General features: G+C 43.6%; 1 protein-coding gene across 1 annotated transcript in view; it reads right to left on the reverse strand.

Annotated features, from left to right (window-relative positions):
• Positions 1-7055: 7055 nt before the first annotated feature.
• Positions 7056-21267, reverse strand: part of SYNE2 (spectrin repeat containing, nuclear envelope 2) — a 178975-nt gene continuing 164763 nt past the window's right edge. Inside the window, 14 exon segments of the mRNA XM_009891211.1 lie at positions 7056-7281; positions 8082-8128; positions 8338-8427; positions 9118-9306; positions 11806-12014; positions 13200-13329; positions 14253-14389; positions 15193-15261; positions 15608-15890; positions 16736-16930; positions 17802-17939; positions 19258-19440; positions 19925-20075; positions 20235-20422. Coding sequence (XP_009889513.1) covers positions 7056-7281; positions 8082-8128; positions 8338-8427; positions 9118-9306; positions 11806-12014; positions 13200-13329; positions 14253-14389; positions 15193-15261; positions 15608-15890; positions 16736-16930; positions 17802-17939; positions 19258-19440; positions 19925-20075; positions 20235-20422 — 2235 coding nt within the window.

Consider the following 21267-nt stretch of genomic DNA (forward strand, 5'->3'; position numbering starts at 1 on the left):
CAGGAACTCCACTGGACTGCCATGACTTTTCAAATATGATGGATAGTGGCAACTTCCTCTGCCGGCTCCCTCAGGACCTGTGGGGGCATCACATCAGGTCCCATGGACTTGTGCACGTTCAAGTTCATCAGCTGATCTTGAACCTGATCTTCTATGGTGGGCAGTTCTTCATTCTTCTCGTCCCTGCCTTTCCCTTCTGTGAATTCACTGGCATGGCTAGAGCATTTGCCAGTGAAGACTGAGGCAAAAGTCTTGTGGAGTACTTCAGCCTTCTCCATGACAGTTGTAGACAGGTCTCCCGTTTCACTCACCAGGGGGTGCAGTTTCTTTCATCTTCCTTTGTTGTCCTGTGTACCTGAAGAAACCCTTCTTGTCATTTTTTCACGTCCCTACCCAATTCAGGTCCAGTTGTGCCTTGGCTTTGCTGCACTCACCAGCTGTATCCCCATAATCTCCCAGGCTGTATATCCCGCCTCCACTGCCTACGCATTTTAGGTTTGTGTTCTGGTTTGGCTAAGAGGTCTTGACTTAGCCAAGCTGACCTCCTGCCTCCCCTGCCCGACTTCTTGCTCATCAGTATTAAGAGAAATGTCTTTAAGACATGTCTCTAAAAACATTAAGAAAAATGTCTTTAAGTGTCTCCCAACTCTTGTTTGCTCCTTTGCCTCTGTGGGCAGTTTCCCAAGGGATCCCATGCACTAGTGCCTCAAACAGCCAAAAGTTTGCCTTTCTGCGGTTTAGGGTCCTGACTCTACCCATCTTGCATGCCTCAAGATTGAGAGTTCCACTAGGGCATGGCCACTGCAGCCCAGGCTTCCTCCAGGCCTGACCTCTCCAGTAAGTTCTTCTGCATTAGTGAGCAACAGGTCCAGCAGCGGCTCTCCTCTGGTTGGGCTCTCTATCACCTCTACTAGGACCTCTCGCAGTTTGCTGTGTCACTTTCCCAGCAGATGTCTGGCTGGTTGAAGTTCCCCTATCAGGATCAGGGCCCGAGAATTTAATTTAATTTGTTTGCAGAAAATTCAAAATACTTATGTATAAATGGGCACAAAAGTTTCCTGTGGAAGCTCAGCCTGAGCGTGCCGAGTGTCACTAATTGCCATGGCTGGGGTCTTGGCAGGCACAATGCTGCTGCTGCCAGGTGCTCCTGGTGGCTTTGGAGCCAAATTATACGGAAAGCAAGCCTGAGCTTCTCCCATTAAGCTGGACTCAAACGTTTTTTAAGAGCTGGCGCAGAGAGCCTGCTTTTGTGCATCCAAGGCAGTTCCTTTGTGCACATAATAGAAAATAGTTGTGCACTGATGAAACAGCTGCTCTTCCCTGGGATGTGCTTTAACCCACACACATTAAAAATGCAGCTGTGGTTATGGGTCCATATCGATCTCAGCACAGCGAGCACACGGCAAAGATGGATGGCACTGTCTCCCTTCCCTGCCCTTCCCCACCAAGGCAGTTGCCAAGGGGAGCTGCTCTGGAGCTGGTCCGATCTGCTGTGGAGTGGCAGTTCTCGGCAAAGGGGGATTTTCCTGAGGCAGGGAAATGCCACGGCAGTGGAGAGACCTGACAGGAGTCAGCAGGTGTCACAGGAGATGCTGACGAGGCCTGGGCCTTGCCAGAGCAACTATGACCACCCCCACGCCTATAAAAAGCAGCCTGGGGAGAGCAAGTGACCAGAGCAGGCAAACAGGGCATGGAAGGGTGTGCAGGAAGGGCATCTCTTTGAAGGAGGGGCATTCCACCAGCCACCAGTACATAAGGTAAGAGCAACTGACATCATCTACCTGGACTTCTGCAAAGTATTTGAAACTGTCCCGCACGTCATCCTGGTCTCTAAATTGTACAGACAGGGATTTGACAGATGGACCACTGGATGGATAAAGAACTGGCTGGACGGTCGCACTCAAAGAGTTGTGGTCAACATCCCAATGTCCAAGTGGAGACCAGTGGCGTTCCTCAGGGGTCGGTACTGAGACCAGTGCTATTGAACATCTTTGCTGGGGGCATGGACAGTGGGATTGAGTGCACCCTCAGCAAGTTTGCCAACAACACCAAGCTGTGTGGTGCAGTCGACACACTGGAGGGAAGGGATGCCATCCAGAGGGAGCTGGACAGTCTTGAGAGATGGGCCTGTGTGAACCTCAAGAAGTTCAACAAGGCCAAGGGCAAGGTCGTGCACATGGGTCAGGACAATCCCAAGCACGAATACAGGCTGTGCAGAGAATGGATGGAGAGCAGCCCTGAGGAGAAGGAGTTAGGGGTGCTGGCAGATGAAAAACCGAACATGAGCCAGCAATGTGCACTCACAGCCCAGAAAGCCAACGGCATCCTGGGCTGCATCAAAACAAGTGTGGCCAGCAGGTCAAGGGAGGTGATTTTGTCCCTCTACTCCACTCTGCTGAGACCCCAACTGGAGTACTGCATCCAGCTTTGAAGCACCTAAGACGGACATGGACCTGTCGGAGTGGGTCCAGAAGAGGGCCACGAAGATGATGCGAGGGCTGGAGCACGTCTCCTATGAGGACAGGCTGAGAGAGTTGGGGTTGTTCAGCCTGGAGAAGAGAAGACTTTGGGGAGACCTTACAGCAGCCTTCCAGTACCTAACGGGGGCCTACAGGAAAGACGAGGAGGGACTCTTTATCAGGGAGTGTAGGGATAGGATGAGGGGTAATGTTTTTAAACTGAAAGAGGGTAGATTTAGATTAGACATAAGGAAGAGATTCTCTACTGTGAGGGTGGTGAGGCACTGGAACAGGTTGCCCAGAGAAGCTGTGGATGCCCCATCCCTGGAGGTGTTCAAAGCCAGGCAGATGGGGCTTTGAGCACCCTGGTCTAGTGGGAGGTGTCCCTGCCTGTGGCTGCGGGGTTGGTACTAGATGATCTTGAAGGTCCCTTCCAACCCAAACCATTCTATGATGCGTGCCCACAGGAGACAGGTTGTTCTTACCTTCAGATCTGAAGTTAAAAACAAAGTATGGACTTGCATGGCTTTGTCTGAGGTGCCTTAAAGTGAATACAGTCTAAGGGCCTGTCACAGGAGTTACTGTTTTATAGGGCTGAAAACCGATCATATATATTCAATATGTACATCAATATATTCTGTCTTGATCCTTGGATGCCAGAGAAGCTTATAACCACTGTTCCCAGCTTCTGTTAGCCACCACAGCTGAGGACAGTCACCCCCATGGCAGCTGCCTTTAGTCTCAGCCCAGCTGCAGGCTGCACCGTTTCAATTGATGGTGCACGCTCCTGTGAGCCTTCCCTCCACTCCGAGCTGGATGTCATGGTACTGCCTCTGCTATCACCACCATTCATCTCAGAAGAAATCGTTTGATGTTATTTATGTCCTGCGAGATAACGATTCAGCAAAGCAGTTGAGGATGTGGTCATCTGTGGTGCTTACTCAGTGCCTGAACTAATACCAAAACCAGTGCTGTAAACGGGAATAGGAAAAGCAAGTGCATTGCTAAAATATGGAAAATAAATATTATCCACATTCATTTTTCATGGTGTTTTACCACTGAACTGATGTGTGGTGAGTTAAATGGCACACTTCCATAGCTAAGACTTCATTTTATTTATGATCTGGATATTTTTTAACTCTTCCCATCTTTACACGTAGGACTCATTACACTCCTCATGCATTATTGAGCGTCAGTGATTTCAAATTTAAGTGCATGAAGGAAACAAGATTGCTGTGCTATAAAAATGCCCACTTCTGCTGCTACTGCCTAAACAGACAAAACCTTCTTCTCTCATCACAGTGTCGCACCCTAAGGAGCTGCCACAACCATTAACAGGGCTTACTGCATCTCTCCTGTGCCCGTTTTCCCCAGAATTTTCTGTTCTGAGTCCTACTTCACATGTAGGTGTAGTTTCAACATTTCACCCTCACTGCAAGTTTGTAATGGAGATGGGTTTAGGACTGAAGTCAGTGCCTTTTAAAGTACTTTATGTACACTAACGGCAAAAAACGCCCACAACCCCTCCCTTTCACTCAGCTGCTCTTTAATTCTATGAACTTACGGTATTTGTCTAGCGCTGTGCGTTTCATTCAGTTGTAGATTGCCGTGGCTGAATAAACAGGTATCACAAAACCTAAATACACTCCTTTCTGGTCATTTCACTCCTGTAGCTGAGCTGAACCTGCTTTCACGAGTACGTAATAACGTGTGTGAGCGTGGTGCCTGTGAGTGTCTCATCCTTACCTGCGCAGTCGCTCCACAGGTTGATTTCCTTTGTCAGGTGTCCCAGTTCTGAGGACGTTTCCCAGCACCAAGCGACCACAGAAGGTGCAGGTTGTGCCCTCGTGTTTCAGGAACCAGCAAATTTAACTGCAGGAGGATGAGGGGCAAGTCATAATAAACAAAGGGTCCTCTGCTTCCTACACTAGCAGAATTGTTGCTGACTGTTTTTTGGGCGCAGGGGGTAGGTATAGCTGAAAACAGATTGAGGCCTCATCTCCCTGCCAAAGAAGTAAGATTTCAAGTCAAAACCAGTTTTGGCCTGTTCTCACTCCTACACGGAATGCATGTGCAAAAGCCGGCGCATGTGTGCTCGCTCTCGCTGTCCCTCTTACCCTTTTAAAAATCTTTTTATTTTTTTCTTTCACTGAACACTAACAACCCAGTCCTGAGTGAGATGACGACACTAAGAAATTGGTGGGTATATATAATGACTTGTTTGAAGCAGACTTCAGTGTCAGCCTACAGCACAGTGGTTATAATCAACTGGAAGTAAAACTATTTAAATAGTTTTGGGGGGAAAAACCATTTAAGTTATTTTCCCGGACTGTTTTTTTGGTGACATTTTGAGATAATTTCATGAAAGCTCCTCATTTTATATATTACATCAGTTCAACGATTTGATATAACTGTACATAATGAAAGGAAATTGCAGGCTATGAAATTTTCTTTAGACCTTTTAACATTGTTCAAATTTCTTTCCCCCTGCATAGGTTCTTTAATGGCAGAAGAACTGAATATCATGTCAGCAACTGACTATTAGTTCTTGGCAGAAAGGTTTGCATGGGCATTTGTGACAACCTGGCAATGAAATAATGGTTAAGAGTTGGCTGACTTCTACAGAGAGAGAAACTTAAATGAGCTCCATCTGAAAGTAATTGCTTCAAAACACAAAATAACAATGGCAGAGGGAGAGAGGAAAGTGTGCGTGTCTGAGTGGGGCGAGGGGTGGGGGGGATCTGTCCTTTATCTCCAGATACCGCACCACTCTCAGAGCTGTAGCTGTGAAATCGGTAGCTGTAGCCCAAGACAGACAGAGCTACACAGAGCGGCTGTGAAAGCTGCCAGCTCTGGAAGAGCTGTGTCTGGAGCAGGCTGGAGCCCGGGAACTTGAGGCTGAGGCCGAGACACTCCAGCATGGAGCCGGCGTATCTTCACCCATATCTGAGCACACAGTGTGGATGTAAACTACAGTACGGTCCCACTACTAAAAAGTGCCGAATTCTAAGCTTTGACTTTCCTAAACCACATTGCTAACTTTGCAAAGCTTAACTGCATCACACTTAATGTATTAGTTTAGTTTAGTATCCTGGGAATAAACTGGGCTTCTTCCCAACCATGGGAGCAAAAAAAGCAGTGGGCACGTCTCGCTCTGAACAGGAGAATGCAAAGCAACTTGCTTCATAAATCCCTCTGCCGGAAGACGGGGAATACGCAACCACCAGTGGTGACAAGTGTAGAAAAGGTGGGAGAATTCTCACAGGCTGACCACAAATCCCGTTTTCCATAGGTAAGCAGTACAGAAATTGGCTAATGGCTGGGCAATTTTCACTGTAACCAAATACAAAAATTCTTCAGTGTTCAACCAAACACTTATGATCGCACTGAGCTCTTCTCGACGTGCACTTCCCCCTCTCCAGCACTGCCATAACTCCCGGTTTCGAAAACTCGCTCCAGGGTGGGGAAACAGTTCAGCATTTTGAACTACTAATAAGCACCAGTCGGTTCAACTTCGCGTTCTTCCTCCAGGAAACGACAGTCAGTTGCAAAGGACAGGAGCTGTGCCCCCGAACACAGGCTCCTCTTCTGAATTTTTAATCTCTTGCTCTGACAAGCAAGAGAGTGGTTATGCTTCTGCTGACACTGTTGTGTTCACATGCAAATAAGTTGGCTTACACAGGAGCAGAAGGGTCAGCACTGCTGGAACACGCGGCTGGTTGACCCCCACTACACACACCCATAGTCCCTGCAGACATTGGCAAAATTTTAATGACAGTACTCCAACTGTACAACCGAGAAGCGACGGCAACGCGGACTGTACACAGTGTTTCTCTAGACATCGCCCAAGTGTCAGTTTCATTTTAAAGAGGAAGCTTATAAAAATGCACAATTCTCTCCCAAGATACTGTACACTATTCAGCAGGTTAAAAACTGAAAAAAATCTTTCATTAAAAAAGTCATTACATTATTTGTATACATCGGGGATAGTCTACATAATCATGTTCATCTAGAAAATATGTGCATTATAAACCATTTCCATGCAACGCAACAATTTCTTATTTCAAAGGTGGTATAAAAAGACAACACAGCAGTCCTACCCACTAGAACACTCTATGTAAACCAAAACAAATGTGCATCCTTTTATTGAACGTGTTAGAAGAATAAAATACAATAACAAAGATTCAAAAAAGATGTAGATTTTTTTTGTTTGCACCAAGTGACTACAGTACCAAAAAGATACAGGTAACGTGAAGTGTGTGCAGTGATCATTTTAGGCAAAGTGCCTCTTCAACTGCTTGTTTGCTGTGCTAACCCGAGACAGACTGCTGTGTTTAAGATGACTGTGATGTAATTTCTGCACCTAATAACTCAGTATTCAATCACCTTGCAAGCTTACGAGCACTGCGCCTATAAAATAGCGTGTCTATTGCATCAAAGTATAAAGTGTGTTGCTTAAAGTTTAAAAATCTATAGAAAAAGTCTGTTTTCCATACAAAAATGCTGAAATTTTGTCAAGATATATATATTCCCAGATGTGAAATTTACCACGTTCCCTGTGACAGGGAAAGGAGGCTATAAACGTGAGACGGCTTTCTAAGTCGGTGGAGGCCCATTGATGTATCGCAGCATGGGATGGAAAGAACGGGCGAAGTTGTTTCTCCGGGTGCAGCTGTAGTCTTCCTCAGAAAATGGAACCATGCAAGCCAGAAGTAAAAGCAGTAGAAAGGACAACTGAAGAGGTAAAGCTGCTCTCAATACACGGTAAAAGAAAGAGGGAGATCGAGGAATTGCCTGAAGAGGTTGTGGGTGGCTTTCACCTCTGCAAAGAAGGAAAGAAAAAGAAATAAAGAAAAAAATGACACTTTAAGAGTTTGAATTAAACAAGTTGTTTTATCACCCTTCTCTAGGGTTCCCACTACCCTTCCAAGATGCACCACACATGAGACACTTTAACTATAACTTGAAAGCCTGCAGGACTGCTCAGTGGGAAGCCAGCTGCTGGCTTGGGTTTACTGTCCTTACTACTGATGAAGAAACATTGCTTTGTAATAGCTTAGATCAGTGGGTTTTTACGCTATTTTCAGATGCAAACTTAGGTTTTCCCAGCAGACAAACAAACCTCTCTAAATACAGTTGAAGTACAAAGGAAAGCCACCATTCAGAATGATTAGGCTCTTCTTTGCCTTGGCCTTACTGAGCTCTGTCCTTTGAAGAGACCCTGGTGAACTGGGGGTGAACTTCTTCCTTTGTCCTTCATGGTCTGCTTGTAATAAGTAGCTCTAAGCTGCAAGTTTCTTTGTCCAGGCACGCGGTGGAATTAAAGGAAGATTTAAAATAAAAATATACCCCCATTTGGCACAAAAAGTATTTTCTCAAGAGTAAAGACAAGCCATGGTGGCCCATCGGTGCAGAGGTCTAGGCGCAGGAGTGTTAAAGGAAAACCATTCACCAAGATGCAGCCCAGAGCTGGCAGGGAGAGGAGACACTACAGGTAGGCAGAAATCACCTCCACCTGCGTGACAACCTATGAGGAAGAGCTGCCCAGGTCTCTGCTGGCACTTGGCTCGCCTCTGCCGTTTCCACTATCCCTCAAGAGATCAGGCTAATACAAAATAATACCTTGTGCTGCTGCTGTTTCTGCCATCTGCAGTTCTCCTTGTGGCGATCTGTTGAGAGAAATAGCTTTTAGGTTTCAGAAACTACAAGAAATTTCTTTCTCAAAAAAGACAGTTATAGACTTTCATGTCCTGTTGTAAACTCCATAATAACGTACATGTATCTCAAAGGTAAAATGATTACATTTGAGGAACTTTCAGGCTAAATATGTCAAAATACGCTACATAGTGATAGCAGAATACTAGAAAAAAATACTTGCCTTCTTCACAGCAGGGCTGGATTTCATTGTGACTGGATCATAGACTTCTGAGTCCAAGTCATCTGGAAGTAGCAGGCATGCTCTGGCACCCTAAAAGGTAACCACACCTTCCTCTTTAAAATGCATGTTAAAATCTCACAACAGATGAAGTGCAAGGAGCTGTCTTTCATTGCCTCTCTGTTGGTGCACAGCCCATTGCCTCTTTAGATATGCATAACCAGTGGTAAACAGATGCTCCAGCTCTCCAGCATAAAGAAATGTTTTATTATCCGCAACCCAAAGGAATTACGATGGAACAAATGAGTACAGGTATTAACTTGAAAATATCTCTACCTGACAGCTCTCAGGATAAGCAATATATTGCTATGAACTACAACTCCTATGTATTCATTACACGCTCCTAGCCGGGTACTTGGTATGGATCATAGGATAGTTCAGGTTGGAAGGGACCTCAGAAAGTTCACCTGGTCCAACCTCCTGCTCAAAGCGAGGTCAGCTATGCGCCCAGACCAAAAGCCTTACTCACAGCTCTACCCTGTCTGCTCTTCAAAGCCCTCAAGGATGGAGACCGCAGAACCTCTCCGGGCGATCCGTTTCAATACTGTACTAGCCTCACAGTGATGACATTTTTCTTATAGGCAGACATAATTGTTCTTTTTTCAGGTTATGAAGGTGCAAGTACTTAAGTTTTAAGTCAGTCTTTTATAAATACCTTTACTCTTAATGTTATTACTTTTCAATAAGAAAGATCCCCGAACAAGTATTTAAAGTCTGACTCACCAAATTTCCTTGTATTGTTTTTAGGTCATGTGAAACTTGTTTATTAAGCTGTTTCAGTTTGCATCCAATTCCATGGACCTTCTCATCAGCTTCAATGTAATCACCATCTGATTTATGCAGCAGGTAAGCAGTGAGCTCTTGAAGTGAGTTTACTTTAGGCTGTTGTTCCAGCAGCTCTTTCTCCAGTTGCTTAGAACAAACAAACAAAAACCAGTGCAACAGACTGTTACTCTCAACTTTAAGGATGTTCTCATAAAAGGAGGAACTCTGGAAGGCTTTAAAGAACAACTCAACCTGCCTGAGAATCCGCAATACATAGGAATGGCTATTACAGCTACATAGGAAATGAAGTTCTCTTGAGGAAACTTGTACCTGCTTGAACTAGCATTTAGAAATAGTTCTAGCAGTAATTAATCCATATGGAAAAGACATTAAATCTTGGAAACTGGAAGTCTTACTCCAGCATAAAGACTGTTCATAAAGAACCTAATTATGATGCATAATAACAGAAAATATGCCTCACATGGGCACTGTACTCCATCTTCCTACTCCAAGTAGGGCCAACTTCAAAGTCGGAGTAGGCTGCTCAGGGCCTCATCCAGCCAAATTCTGAGTATCTCTCAGGATGGAGATTCGCCAGTCCCTCCGGGCCCCTGGTCCCACACCAGACCACCCCGTTGGGAGAAATTCTTTTTCTTCTCTCTAGTCAGAGTTTCTGTCAGCCCATTTCTCTAACTTGTCAAGATGCTCCCGAATGGCAGCCCTGCCTGCTCCCCTCTTCTCCCTTAAAAGCGCAGGGGGAAATAATACGGAATTTACGAAGTCATGGCTGTATTACTTAACCACCTTTATGTTAAGGCAGAGCTGTATTTTTGAAAGTTTTCTAAAAAAAAGAATGCCAAACAATACATCGTACCCTCAAGAAGTTTACAGCCTGAATCAAGGGTACTCAGACTTTTTCAAGTTGTAGGCTCTTGCAGGAGAAAGTAAGAGCTGCAGGATGAGTCCTACAATCAACACAGCTCAGATTGCTTTTCTTAGCAGCCTTTGTAACTAAGAGTGTCAACCTATATATTCTCAAGATCTGCGTCCCACTTGTTGAAAACTGCTAGTCTAAATTACATTTCACCCAACAAAGAACCCTGTCTCCCTCCTCCAAGCAACAAAGTTTCTTTCAATATCAGACAATACAAACAGTCCATCACAGAGTTCTGAACAGCGGTAAGCCAGTATGCAGCCAGACTAGCTTTATCCTTATCCAGTGCAACTGCGATGTCCTGACACCTCATGAAATTCACGTCTTGGAGCGTGCTGGCTCTTTCGGACACCCATAGGAAGCCAAGCTGCCTGAAAGGGGGATTTACAGCTGGCTGGACTCCTCTTAAGAAAATACAGAAGAGAGAAGAAGTGAAGCTCTGCTCCTTGGAGAGGTCAGACACCCAACTCAAGCCTGAGAGGAAGCACCTCCCTCCACTCACAAGGCGTCACCAAACCTTTCCTATTGCCAGGTTGGCTGATGGAATCAGAGTTGTTCTTACTGGAGTCACACACTGGAATGCAGAGTCATTCCCCACGTCCTACACTCAAGGACATGTAGACTCTCAACATGCCTCAGAAATCCCTCCTCCATCCAGAGGGTCTTGTTTGTGAGCACAATCCTAAGTGTGACACCAAACTGACCAGTAGCCTCAGGATTTGGGTGACTCCATGCAAGGCTGCTAGCAGAAGGGTAGCACGCAGGGATTTTGCGCTCCCACAGGTGTTAGGAACACTTGCTCTTTCAGACCTCAACCTGAGGTTGTTTGGTTTTTTTACCTAAGTCCTAGGGCAATAGCGCTCTGGTAACCTGCTGGTTCAACTTGCAGACCTGACTTAGTCCCACTTAATTTATGGAAGCAGAGTCATAGCAGGTAACATAATGTGACCACACATGCTGACAAATGTTCACGTTTTTGTCTCTCTACCTGTTTTATTACTTGGCTGAAGATTAGCAGAGACTGAATTCATTTTCTTTCTCGTTTTTAACTAATACATTCTATTTGATGAGAAATCTGCATTTGCTAAGCGAAAAAATGCAACTGCACATTTTGAAATGATGTATCCTTCAACTATAGGACAAAGGTGCTATTTAGTGCTAAGATTTTTTGCAAACACCATATTGCTAAAAAACACAGTTTAGAGCAGATCTTTCCCGGTCTCCCTGTTGGAGCTTCCCCTACACTAATTCAATTAAAAAAAAAAAAGAATCAGCCTAGACTGACTTTGTAGCCTGTAGACGTGGCTAATTTTCAATCTGTTTCTGGCTTGCATAGAGGGGAATGGCACAGAACAAGGAAAAAAATGCCAATATTGCTGCTCAGAATACCCAACTCCCCAAGACAAGACCTGACCCTAAATATTTGGGGGGTCTAAGCCTTCATTATTTAGCTTTTTTTCTATGTTTGTTTAGTAAAACAAAAGGCCTAAAAAGAGAAGTTTGGGGTTGAATGTTTTTTTTTGAGAGAGAATAAAGTGTCTCTGCAAGAAAACTATCCTCTTTTGTCCTCTTAGCTGAGAACAGCTTAGCTCCTCTGTGAAATACGCACATTGTTATTGGCATTCATTCTTTGACAAACCCTCAGACGACAAAGACAATGATAAAGAGCATCAGCATCTTGAAATCCCTCTTCTCAGTATGCCATAACTTACTTTCAGTTTCTTGACCCTTTGTTCCAATGCCTGCATGCCGGTTGGTTTCACTTTTCGCAGCTCTTCCAGCTCTTCCTCAGTTTTATCAAGCCAAGCAGAGATGTCGCTGAGATCCGAGTTCAGCTGCTGCCATGGCTGCAATTTCTGTTTCGTCCTAGGTTTATTTCTGATATCTTGAGCTTGGATGAGCTCCCACCTATCAATAATGCCTACAGATGATAGAATAACAAACATTTAAATCTTCGGTAAGGTAAACAGTGCATAAAACAGATGCAGGGAGTTTTATGAGTAAATTATTCTCCAGTCTACTCAAGGCCAAATAATTTCTACCATGTACTACTGTTATCCACACACATTTTTTCATGAGATTCTGCAGTCTGTAAGTTTCATATTACTGGTCAAGTTATCCACATACTAATGCTACACAGGATTTTAGTTAAATGAATTGAAGAAGTTTTAATTCACCTGGAAGAATAAAGCAAATCTAAGGAGACTGAATTGAATGAGCCTAGTTGTGATTTAGCAGACACTAAAATTCATCATGGGACAAAGTATGATCCAGCAGTTAGGATTTGGGTTTATGTTTCATCAATTCAGTGCTAAAGGAAATGGAGATACCACCTGTGCGAACACTAACACTATTTCTAAAAGCACATCTAAGCCCTTCTCAGAGGTTTTCCTATTCATCCCATGTATGGGACTCAACCCTGGTCCATATGTGAGACCAGAGGCATAAAATAAGTAAGCTGGTGCATATAGTTGCAATCTTTTTATCTCAATCCACTTTTGTGATTGCAATACAGATGTGTTCTTATTACAATCTCAAGCACCTGAAACCAGGAATGAGGTCCTAAAAGGTTAAGAGAACCAGCTTGTTGGCCTATTTGGAAGAAAGGACCATAGTCAAGAGACTGAAGAACAGAATACAGTACCAGCTTTGACAAAACATTTCTGTAAATGGGACCTGTAGCATCTTGTTATATGGAGTACCAATAACTGAGAAAGTGAACTATAGCAATCTTATTTTAGACAAAGAGACACACTTCTTTGGTTTGAAATCTGATTAAAAGTCTCTGAAGTATTCAGTATCGCACAAAAGTGAAATTGTTCCCATTCATTCCAACCAGCAAAGAGATACAAGTATATTACGAGTGATAAAAATCTCGGTTCTGGCAGAAAACGTAAAAGTTTAGAAGAGCAAACACGGCTTGGACAGTATGAGTTGAGAAGGCAGCTCAGCGAGTCTTAGCCAAATACATTAATTTAGAGGATAGAGGTTTACTTCTGTTTTGTTCCCAAGGCAAATTTGCTGTCTTTGTGGCACCTCTGCTTTGTCTCCCCCAGTGCCACAGGACAAACACCACAGCACCAAAGCCACTCCCAATGCTCTGTACCTGACTGCTCCTCTGCAGCTGCTATATTCACAAGCTCTTGGTCACCTTGGGGTTCTTCATCACTTATGTTAGCAGATGTAATTGTATCCTTGTTGATGCTGCTGCTGCTTGCAGAGCTGAGCTGCTTCACCTGGAATGACATTTTGGTGGGTGAGCGTTGCAGGTTAACAAGCCGCCAAAGGTCAATCTTCATTTGCGTTACTTTGGGGTGGCTGGGCTGGTGCTGAGCTCTTGCATGTCAGATTTAGCACTGGGTTTCTGCATCTTTGCTAACAGTTTATATTGGCTCTCTGTGCCTTCTCAGTAAAGAAACACATACCATAGTGACACTAATTATTACAAGACTGGATATGGCAAATTAATTGCTTTTGCACTACATGTACTGGACAATGTACATTTCCTGATGCTCTTTGTTGGACTCTGGATCTTGGCAATATTGACTCTAAGGCTCTAAGAATGGATTAATGATGACAAAAGCAGCCAGATACCAGTACCATCTTGTGCCTGGAAGAGTGCTGACAACGGGTCCAGATCCACTGAGCTTGGCAGCTGCTGGTGAAGCCATGGCTGGCAACCAGCCACCAAGACTGAGGTACCAATGAACAATAGCCATTTTGGCACATTTTTTAGTGCCCAGAAGCAGGTTAAATTGTGGGTTGCGTGCTAGAAAAGGACCCTTCAAATTGGTCTGCTCAGGAAAGGCAGAAATGTCAGTATCAAGGGAGGGTATTCACACTCTCTCCTTGAGGGGGTTAAATTCTCCTAGACTTGTCCTATGACAATAGAGGAAGTAAGTTACTCCAGACACTGACTCTGCTCAGGACTCTAACATGATTGTTCTGAATTGCTTTAAAGAAGCTTTTCTAGTGGGCAGATAGAGTCCTACTGGTTACCTGAGCCAACAGAAATAACGTCTAAGTTTGCACAAAGTGAACATTCCCCCCGTGACTAATCTTTTCCTTGATGCTGGAGGAGGGAAAAGGATGGAGTTACACAGAAACAACAAGCAGACTGTGTGGTACAGGCTCTGTGCCCACAGAGCCTCCAACTCACATAGTCTGGTTTATAGGGGGTACTTGTCTCTGGACCAGACAACACATTTCCAACCACCTCTGCCTGGTTGTATCGGTGTTTCCTGCAGACTGGGCTATCTGGAGAATGCCAAGGACGAGCTTCTGAAACAGACTTTCCTGAAACAAATAAAACCAAAACCGTATGCCATGAGTGCAAAATCCCACCTCCACAAGGAAGCTGTTGCTTTGTATTAAGTTAGAAAGCGCTCTGAATAAAATGGCATCAAGTTATGGCATAAAAATGACAGTTTTGCAGCTTTCCTTGCAAAGCATGCACATTTGCAAAACATCAACAGTGTTTCAAAGGTAATGAGATGAGAGCCATGCAGTTATGGGACATTCGTTTTTCTTCTGGAAAATGCTTGAATACAGGTATGAGTATTCAAAAAATAAAAGAAAAAGGCTGCACTGTGGTTTTGGAAAGTTTGCACCCCAACAATACTATCACATATCTGCAACGCGTTTCAGTAGGGACAAGCATAGACACGTCCTGATTTGGAGAACATTTGGTCTGGATTTAACAGACAGGACACACATGGTTCTGTCATGCACAAAACACAAAAAATACTCGCAGAGTTGGAACCATTTCCTTCAGTAATTATGCAATCAAAAGTAGAAACAACCAAAAAAGTGATACTACCCAGAGCAAACCACCAAGAGAGTACCAAAAGACTTTGGATCAATGCAATGAAATGCACATTAACCACCTTGGCATTTACCAGGCAAAATCTAAATGGTATGTTTTTGACTGCTTTGTAATGTACATGTGAATACTGCAGCGTAAGAACACCATGACAGGATGAGACATGGTGTCCACACAAGGCAGGAAGTCAGACATTACATATGAGAGAGGTTGAGGAATATAGCGTGCAGCACAGGGAGATTGCCATGTTCAGACACATGCATTAGCAGGTGCCTACCAGAAGATGCTTTCAAAGTTTTTGTGGTCATTTTAAGATATGCCTCAGGATTTTCAGTGATTTCTACATCTGAAAAAAGAATAATGTCATTTTCCTCACTAGTCAATATTTTCCAACTATTAAAAACAACTGAAACAATGAGGGACACAAAGACAAAGAATAAAATAAGAAGTTTCATCGAACATTCTTAAAGAGTAAGGTTTCTAAAAACCTTATATTTCTCAAAATATAAGCTTGGTTTAGACAATAGTATTCCCTTCATCAAGAAATCTAAGAGATGAGACTGCTCACATCTATTAATAGTACTTGAAAACCAACTAACAGTGGGGAGCAAGACCTCAACCCCCTCCCTTCCCACAGAGCGACATCCGGCAGTTGTCCATGTCCAAACAAACAGCTGGCAATTGGTTCTCACCTGACAGAGCACTGTAGTATGTTGCTTCTTCTTCGTCTTCGTGAGAGGACGAACCTCCCACATCACCTGTGTGATCCCACTCGAGTGGGATAGAGTCAACGCTGATAGGGGTTTCACAGCCTGATCTTTCTTGACCTTGAGTAGGGGGCATAAGGTGACAAAGAGACTGTGGCGAAGAGGGCCCCTCACTGATGGCCTTCTTATGCCAGGGATCATTCTGGATTTCTCTGGAGTCTTCTGGATCTGTCTCACTTTCAGAGGTCTCATCTTCATCATCCGATCCCTAAAAATGTATAACAATTATTGCACATTAATAACATTTACAATAGGTTTACACTGCATAATGAGATAATGATTGAGCCACACAGTACTACTGGGGACTGTTTTGCAATCAGCTGCAGTAATTGAAGACCACGTACATAAAATTAGAAGCAGCATCATTTCTGCCTCCTTCCTCTTTTCCCAAACAATCCTCACATCAGCAGCTACCTCCCCTCTTCCAAGCCACTCCACCACCACCATAACATCTCCCTGTAGTTTGCAGGGAGGGCTACCCAGTTCCAAATGGACGGCACAGGTCAGCAATAAAACGATATTCAGGCAGGGGTGAACAGCTACTCGTAGATGCTCATGTTACTTCCTCTTCCTGGCTTTTTAATAGATGTTCTCTCTTTTTGAACCAAAGCAAACTGAGAATCAGCTAAATCTTCCCAGTGAAAAGTAAAGAGCGTGCTGTTCCCCATTCAGAGTTCCCACAAGAAAGCGGACAGATGGAGACTCACAAACAAATCCCTAGAAAGATATTCTAGGCACGTTATTGAAATTAAAGAAAACAAAGTGATACTAAAAACACCAAAAAAGCTTTTGAAGCCCTCAAACCACTATCTAAATATTAACTCTGTGAATTACTTCCATGCTATTATCCAGATTCTGCAGATGGAGACCCAACACGAGAGGTGTGAGTACAAGACCAGGGACAAAGATGTAGCTAAGTTGGCACAACTACTGAGGAGCTCCTGACCCCTTTGAGCGCAAACCACTCAGTCAAGCTGCTAGGGATAAGCAATGAGCATTGCAGTTCAAACACCAAAATCTCGCCAAAGCATCAAAACAAGTGTTGCTTCTTACAGGATGCCTTGAAGTCAGTCTTTGATGGAACCGGGCAACTCGCCCAAACACTTCCTGACAGTATCGATGAAGTTCTTGCAATTCGCCTTCAATCACAGTAGCATCCAAAGGCTCACTCTTCTGAATCAACTGCTCCCCAAAAACGATTAGCTGATCAATCTTATTGGTGTTTAGTGTTATTTCCTGCTGGAAACCCTATTTGGAATATACAAGAAAAATAATTACTTTTGTAACGCCCCTTTCCAGCCTAAGGTTTGTCCTTTTCTTCTCGCTCACTGCAGTGAAAGAAAAGCAGCAACTGACATTGTTCTCTAATTTCATTTGGCAAATATCTTTTTATTGAAGAGGTCCAGAGGTTTGTTTTATTAGCAGGTTTACAGTTACAAATGAGTGGCATTTTCCACCCATGTGTACAGCAATACGATCGCAGTGTCCTGAGCCTGCAGTAGATCACTATATGAGAGTTCAGCTAATCAGAGTTTATTTTTCTGTTGGGCACACACAACCTTTTTCTCACTAGCAAAGAAGTTTGGTTGCTTGGGCCTCCAGCCTACGCAACAGTAAATCTACATCCCAAAACAATTAACAGTGCAGGGGGAAAGAAGAAATGAGCATATGAGCAGGTAGCAAAGAACTAGTATGTTCTTTAGAATCATTGCAAATGCCTGCTGTCTTACTTCTATTGGAAAGTCTGAGCTACAACCAATGCACTCGGAGAGATCCTACCTTAGTGCCAATTCAAAAAAATTCTCACCAGAAAAGACCACCTGAATTTAGGAATGTTAACCTGCACGTGCTCCTCTCCAGACCAGATATCACTGTCACTGACACCCCATGTTCAGAGAAAATGGCAGAACAGAACGGAGCTTGAACACTGAATCGGAATTTAAATACTGTACAGTTTAATATTGATTCAGAGCATACGTCTTAACAATTTCGTGGCTTCTTGAAACAAATATAGCCCTACAGAGATTTGTTGGCTATTGTGAAGTTCCAGAAAAGTACATGATTCTGTCAAGAGAGGGCAGCCCAATATATTAAACAACTGCTTTGTAAAGATACGTACATTTAACTGGCGCATTTTGTCATCAAAGTTACTTTTTGAGAAGTGCTCCACATTTGTCAGCTGGAGGTCCATTTCTGTGAGCCAGACAAGGATGCTCTCCCTCGTCCCCTCAAACTCATCTCTCCGATTGGTGAAGTGCTGAATAGGAAGAAGGGAGCCAGTGTTATATGACTTCAGCTACTAAAAGAGATGGTCACAGGAGCTGTCTGAAAACTGTTTTGTTTCAGAACTGCTATTCACCTTAAAGGCCTTCAGGGCACAAATGGCAGCATGGCATGTATAAAAACTGTGCCCTTTCCGTAGTGATGCTAGAACAAAGTGTCCTATGTCAGTACACTGTTTGTATGGGAGAGGGAATAAAACTTCAGCAGTGCAAGACGCTTCCATAGAATGATATTCTTGCTTCTACACTGTATATCTTCTCCCATTATACCAGTGTAACAGTCATTTGGACTTAGGTTTAACATCTAATTTGTTCTAAATTTAGAAGAAAGGCAGACAAAGGAAGCAAGCCCCATCTCTAATTAAAGTAATTAAAGTATGGCATTAAACTCAATAAAACAATGGAGAGGCTGGATCATGGATGACCACGCCAGTGTAACTGATGCACCATTTGGCATGGAAGCCAGGAGGAGCCCTCTCTGCTGCCAAGTCCCACAGAAGTTGCTAACAGACATGCAGCTCACAGTGCCCCAGTTCCCCTCAGCGGATTTACTGTTCAGGAAGGGGATTATAAGAAAGCCCAAACACACCACCTCCTAACTGAACAGATCAAATCCCATCAGCGCTCTCACAGCCCCATCCACTGACTTTTAGGATCTAATAGTTTTCCCTGTCAATTGCTTGCAGCACTGCTGTATTTAAAAATCAGGCAGTGACAAGTTTCCCCCAGGGCACAGCACAGAATATCTGCCCAGAGATCAGTTTAACTGACAAGCAGGACACTTCTTTGAAGTGTCACAAACACTCTTCGACAACATTCAGGCAGAGAGCACAGCAGGAGCTGGTGACAGCAGCATGTCTCTCCATCACATCTACATGTTTAAAGCCTTGTAGGTGAATCACAGCTTTGCATTAAGTAGAGCTCCGTTGTAAACTCCAAATTGTATCTGCGCTGGGGTTCTTTTGTCTCTCTGCCTCTTATTTATGGAAAGGTGCAAGTACATGAACGCATCCACCCAGGACAGGACTGGGTAAGAGGAGAGTGGGACAGAAGCAGTAAGGCCTGCAACACACCTTCCAAAATCTGCACCCATTCTTTCCTTTTGCTTTTTCAACTACCAAGAACATGTTTATGCCGTGTACTTGGTGACCTTTCCAGGGCTGCTCTCCTACAACTGGTAACTCAAGACACAAACCAACACAAGATATTTGCTCCAGTACGTGTTTTGCCCTTGGGTAATTTCTACAGAAACTTGCAAGTGCTCCTCACTCTCTCACCCCACCGTGCAACTACCTTGAGTCTCCTCAGAATGGCAGCAACTCGTTTCTGGAGATTATCCCAGCGCTGGTTGCCTTCATGTACCATCTGCTTCAACTTGCTGGCTGCGTCGGTGCGGTTCTCACGGGCAAGGCGCCTGTACTGCTTATTGATCAGCTCCAACTGAGTGAGTCGTTCATGAACATGCAGTTGGAACGCCTGCAAGGCAAATCAAGGAACTCAGTTCCCTTGCTGATAAGAGAAGGGATCTGGATACTATCCACCAAGAGAAATGATGATGCCCTCCCCCCTTAAAAACAGACCTTCCAACTGCACAGTTAAATCCAGAGAAGGACCCATATTTTAAATCATCTGATCAGACTTAGCTCATTAGGAAAAGGAAAGAAAAAAACCACCCCAACCCACAAAGCTCTCCTGCCTATAAAAAGCAAATATTTAACTTACTAGCAGGATCTTGTTAGTTCAGAGCATTGGATTCTCCACATTATATTTTTAATTCTGGAGACAAATAAATCAGCCAGATACCTAGTAGCCACACACTGGCCAAATTATTTATTTACTACCCACTGCTGAACTGGTGTTTTTCAGTGATCCAGGCACTTCACACAGACAGTAAGTATTTAGCAGCCTGACAATCCAGACTACTCCTGAGCACAAAAAAAAATGAAGTTAAAAAATTCACCTCAAATTTCTTCAGCTCCTCCTTTGCATGTGTGTACAAAACCTCTGAAGAAAAAGGCTTAGCTGCTATCCATTCAGACGATTTTAGCCAATCTTCAAAGCTTGAATAGTCATCCAAAAACCTCTGCCATAGGCGCCAGGTTTCCTCGATTCTGAGAGGGAGATGCAAAAATGGAAAGGTTTTATCACAAGCTAACTATTAATTTTGGAATTTTTTTCTTTTTCAAAATTCAGTTTGTGGCACAAGCTGCAGTGTTTCTTCAAAATGCTGCCGCAGACTTCTTTAGGAGGGGTAAGAAAAAGAGACTTACTTCATTCGCCTCTCCATAGACATGGCACAAATGTTTCTCCACTGTCTGTCCAAACTCCTGGTAGTCTGCTGGATGGAGTCACACTCTGTCTCATTAGCACACGCGTCCGAATCGTGTAGCAAGACTTCACAAATATTAAACACTGATTCCACCCCTGCAGTGTGTTGCTCTATGTCTCGTTGGAGATCCTGCCATTACAAAAGAATAGCTTGAGTAGAAGGAAACACGCATGGCTAGACTTCAGACATACCCTTTCAAAATGCTGCAGAGGATGAGGAAAGAGCAATTTGTGTGTCGGGAAAAGCTTATTTAGCTTTAGAAAACGGACTTGCAAGATGAGCTGTGCAGATGACAGGCTGTCAGGTTAGGACAGAACTGCCACGCAAAAAGGGGTTGTCCAGCTTTGGTTTCTCAGTGAAAGCTCAATCTTCTCATTAACAGTCTGGACAATTTTAATGTGCTTTCAAAATCCAAACCTTACATATATCGTAAACACATACTTACTGATTTTGACAGTACAAGGTGACAGTGTCTTATATCAGTTTACTACACTGTAATACTTGACAAAGAACTTGTAGTACAGTTCATGTACTTTAGTGACTCTATGATCTCGGGCTGATGTGAAACTCAGCACGCAAGTACCTGGTGTTACACTAGTTATTCCCTCTTGTAAAGTTCCTGTTTTGACAGACTATTTTAAAGGGTCTGGCAAAGACCTTTTGTCTAACTTACACTATATGTTTCTTCTCCAGAGCGTGCACCTCCACCATAGTCTGGCTTCTCATTCTGTACCTATAACCACTCCTAAAGTCAATGTAATTGAATAACAGAAAAAGCAAGCCTTATCTAAATAGTTCTCATTAAAAAGGCAGCTCTGTACAATGCTGCCAACTGTAAATATTAATGAAATGACAATGTCCACTACATTTCCATTTTTTCAACCTATTTCTGGCCTTCCTTATGAAGGATATGGAGACTTTTGCTTGAATAACACTAGAACAACAACAAACACAAATTAATATTTCACTGGCAA

This window comes from Charadrius vociferus, unplaced genomic scaffold (assembly GCF_000708025.1).
Source record: "Charadrius vociferus isolate BGI_N301 unplaced genomic scaffold, ASM70802v2 scaffold308, whole genome shotgun sequence".
NCBI classification, from domain to species: domain Eukaryota; kingdom Metazoa; phylum Chordata; class Aves; order Charadriiformes; family Charadriidae; genus Charadrius; species Charadrius vociferus.